This window comes from Watersipora subatra, chromosome 2 (genome assembly GCF_963576615.1).
Source record: "Watersipora subatra chromosome 2, tzWatSuba1.1, whole genome shotgun sequence".
Classification (NCBI taxonomy): Eukaryota; Metazoa; Bryozoa; class Gymnolaemata; order Cheilostomatida; family Watersiporidae; genus Watersipora; species Watersipora subatra.
The window spans coordinates 39,697,035-39,701,529 of NC_088709.1; the positions used below are offsets into that span (position 1 = coordinate 39,697,035).

General features: G+C 38.3%; 1 protein-coding gene across 1 annotated transcript; it reads left to right on the forward strand.

The window, feature by feature from the left end:
• The first annotated feature begins 225 nt into the window (after positions 1–225).
• On the forward strand, positions 226–4,270 carry LOC137387614 (galactoside alpha-(1,2)-fucosyltransferase 2-like). The gene is made up of 2 exons (XM_068074085.1): positions 226–346; positions 2,731–4,270. The coding sequence occupies exon 2, from the start codon at positions 2,736–2,738 to the stop codon at positions 4,026–4,028; it is 1,293 nt and encodes a 430-aa protein (XP_067930186.1). The 5' UTR covers positions 226–346; positions 2,731–2,735; the 3' UTR covers positions 4,029–4,270.
• Positions 4,271–4,495: the final 225 nt, after the last annotated feature.

Consider the following 4,495-nt stretch of genomic DNA (forward strand, 5'->3'; position numbering starts at 1 on the left):
GACATCACATGTATGCAAACATATTCATTGATTTACCAATCAGATTATGTAATGAATGCTATTCAGCTCAAGAAAGAATAGACACATTGAGAGCAGTGAAGCAGGCGTTTAAATGGACAAACACGTGGGCAGAGATGCTTTGGTGAGGTTGAATTGCAAATCATATTTTCTGCCTCTAACCGACTTGAGTGCTTGAGCTGTTGGCATATCCAACGATTAGACTATCAGCAAACAACAATCCATTAAGTATAAGTTAACAGCCGCAACGATCATCTTCATCTCTAGTCAACTAGCATGTTTTAGTCGGGTCTTCGGAGAACTATCTCAGAAGTTCATCACAAAGCAGGTAGGTCTGTGGCTACATGGTGTTTAGTCATGTTCAGTAGGTTTATGTGAGTTTTATTAGATTCATAAAGGTTTTTGTGCATCTTTGTAACATGGAGTTGAAAAAAACTTTCAAGTTCATTATCGGGTTTAACTAGGCTGTTTGGTTATCTATATTTAATCTCTACAAAATATACTTGTGTTGCATTGCAGCAGCAGTAGGTCTCAGCAAATTAAAGTAATCAACCGTTCTTATCGATCATGGCATGTATAACAATTTTGAAATCAAATTTGTTTTATTCTGTAATGCATGGTAGTGTAGGTATCTGGTGGTGTAGGTATCTGGTAGTGCAGGCATCAGGTAGTGTGGGTATCTGGTAGTGTAGGTATCTGGTAGTGTAGGTACCTGGTAGTGTAGGTATCAGGTAGTGTGGGTATCTGGTAGTGTAGGTATCTGGTAGTGTAGGTATCTGGTAGTATAATAGGTATCTGGTAGTGCAGGCATCTGATAGTGCAGTAGGCATACTCAAAATAGTGTAAGCTGCCGTCTTTCCTGATTGTTGCTCTCTGTTCACTCTAAAATATGCACTCATTTTTTCTTTAACAACTAATAATCATACTACCGTGTTTGTTTGTTCGTCTGTCCGAAACCATGGTTGGCGAGTAAAAAATTGGCGAGAAAAAATTGCATCATACAGAATCAGCCCTAGCAGCAGTCGGCTTGCTCGACCAACACTCTAACATTTGCACCAGTCAATCACATTCCAGCATTATGGAGTTATTGTACACGGAGTGATTACATCTGATGATCCCTCACGCCATGCTGGACTGCCAGGATAGTTCAATGTAAAATGTGTAAAACTTAAAAGCAAAGTTAAAATGGCCAGTATGCTAAGGAAAAAAAATTAAAGTAATCGTTTTAGCCCACTACATCATTCAATCTTTAAAACTTGTATTGGGTCATTTCAAAGATCTTTAATTATATCGGATAAAGTTCATATTAAAAAGAAGGGAGAGATTCTTATCTCTGTAAAGAGGATAACAAACAGTGAGTATAGACACGACTCTTATTATAGTAAAAACCACGATATTAGCTCAAGTTGCTAGCTTAAGTTACTCAAATTCATTGGGTGATTAAACTTAGTCAAGGGCAACTACATGACCTGTCACTGTCAATAAGCTATTTTAAATCTTGAGTGAATGTGTAGCATAAGAAGTAAAAAATGTTTATCAACATTCTGTTTTAGCTACACTCGAGCTTTAGAAGATTCGAGGTACGCATTGACCAGACTGAGACAAAAATAAACAAATACATGTATCTTCATTTAAAAGTTAGAATGGTAAATGTCGTATAAAAATGAACTTTCTACGCAAAAAACTTTTTATTATCCATGTAATGCTGGACATTATATATTAATAAAAAGCTCAAGGCTATCTTTTGCTATAATGTGTCAAAGAGGCATGCATATTTTCACAGTCAATAGAGCCTTTACAACGCACGTTCGCATATTTTCCTAGAGAAAAATTACCATTATTCTTATACTATTGTAAAAACTGCCATATTGAGTACAAATATTTCATGATGCTCGTATCCTGCTTTGTCACTATCGTGGAGTCATGATGCACAGATATATACATGCTGGGAATGTGAACCCATTTTAACCACACGCGGAGCATTGAAAGTAGGCATCTAGTGTTGTAAAACTGATTCTAAATATTTGAGATGTATGACGAGTTTTATTAAATTGACATCTTAATAAGGTCAGAGGTTTTTTGCAAGTTTTCAAAGAAAAACGATATTCAACTGTTTTGAGCAGGTGATTGTTGAGCCATATTTGTGGAAGAACTCTCTATAATTTTTCTTGTTTGTGGTGCGTGGACACCGCCGTCCCTCACTCTCATAGTAAACACACATTCAACTTTTCTTAGTCTAAATAGCTTTTTTTCCTCACTGGGTGGGATTCTCACATTTTAGACATATAGTAAGTTTTCATACAGCGATAGCATAATGACACATCCCCTTATAGTGCTGCGATGACATCATAGAAAGAGTTGTCACTCTCATTCTCTCGTGATTCAGTGACGTTGTTTGGAATCGAAACAACCACGTGATGCACCATCTTTGTACCCTGAGAACAGCCTAGGCTACCAACGTCTTTGCCTTTTTGTGTGCATATCTAGGTCATGTTTTCCTGGTGCTTCATATGCAGACATAAGGCATCACACAACCATTGCTCTACTATAGCGCCCAATGAAAACATGTTCCGCTTTTCAGCCTAATGTAGCACTTTAGCACTGGCCCACCCAGGTGCCACTACACTATCGCTGCATGGAAATTTAATAAAAAGGCCTGATAATCGGCTGCAATCTGATAATTGAATCTGAATTTGTCACTCTGTGTTGCAGACGGAATGAACACATCAAGGCTCCGCTTCCCAGCACTGGTCTCAGTATTTATCCTTTGGTCTGTTGCATTCATACGACACCAAGATTGGCTTTCCTACAAGCAAGGGAAGGTCACTCCATTTTCATATAAATATTTTTTGCGTAATTCTGAAGACAACAGTTCGATCGCTGCGACTTCAACACTAGACAGTATTTTGAGAGTTTCTTGGTCAGACAGAAAGACCAAACAGCGAGTGGGTTCAGGAGCTAGTAAACCACCTGCTAGTAGATCAACTACTACTAGAGATACCAGCGATGGTGCTAACAGAGTTGTCAGAGGAAACACCGAATACCCAGTTCAGAGTTTCATTTCTAAAACTGTATCTTACAGTGATAATGTGTCAAGTAGTAACAGCCACCTGTCATTTAATGTCACATCACGTGAAGTCTATCCAGAGGACCGTAAAGAAAACGTGACACGCTACTTGACAATAAACCCACTCGATGGCAGCGTTGGAAGATTGGGCAACTTCTGTTTTAGATACGCTGCTGCCTTAGGCATCGCTTTAGCCAATGACATGCAACTTGTTCTGCCAGACACCGAGCTAGTCAGAGAGATGATATCAGTGTTTAGAATAACGGCCCCTCTCCAGTCTGAACTCAATGTCTCTCTTAATAGCTTTATTTCGATTAGAGAAAAGCATTGGGGTATATTTGATGGCAATTTTTTCGCACTTCCTCTAAATTTAAATGTTAGCCTCACTTGGGTATACAGTCAAAGTTTTAAATATTTTAGTTCAATTGAAGAATTGGTTCGACGAGAATTTTCATTAACCGGTTACCTTGAGGACAAAATTCAGGCATACATGAGTGAATTGCGAAACAACTATAAACCTAGTTATATTATTGGGATGCATGTCCGAAGAGGGGATTTTTTAACCTCATCTCACCAAAAGTGGGGCTATGCTGTCGCACCTAAACAGTTCTTCAGTCAAGCAACATCATACTTTACTAAAAAGTATGGAAAAAATGTTCTATTTATAGTCGGCTCTGATGACAGGTCTTGGTGTGAACAAGAAATTGATTTTAATGGTGCTCGGGCTATCTTTGCTCCGAACAAAACCGCAGTAGAAGATTTTATAACACTGATAGCTTGTGACCATCATATAGTTAGCGTAGGATCTTTCGGTTGGTGGAGTGCATGGCTGGGAAGGGGAGATGTCGTGTATTTTAAAGGGTTTCCAATACCTCATTCTAATCATGCAGCCAATCATAGGCATGAAGACTATTACCCTCCTAATTGGATAGGTTTTTACTGAAATTTTATCTTTCTGTTGGATTAAGGTTCTTGTCATGAGAAGTTTTTGAGCAACTTGAACAGGAACACATTACCAATATTTATGTGGCATCATGTAGAAAAGGGTCAGCTAATTTCTGTTCAACTCAGTTGTAATTGTTATGATCTGATTATACTCGAACTTGATTTATAAGTTATTTTCAGTAAGAGAGGGAAAGGGATTATAAGTTACATGTATCTCCTTTTACTCAAAAATAAAATGGCCTTGACCTCTTAAAAACCTTACCCAAAAACTTGGCTTCCACAATAGTTCCAGTGTGTTTGTGCAATCCCTTGGAGAGTAAGTGTGGTGTCTATTTAGCTTACTGGAAATCTCCGGGTCCAGTGACAAGGGAACATCAATGACTAGAGACATGCCCAGTTTCAGAGAGCAATTTAAGATTGGATTTCATTTCTGTTATACCAGTGACCTTTTGTGGGATTTGAACT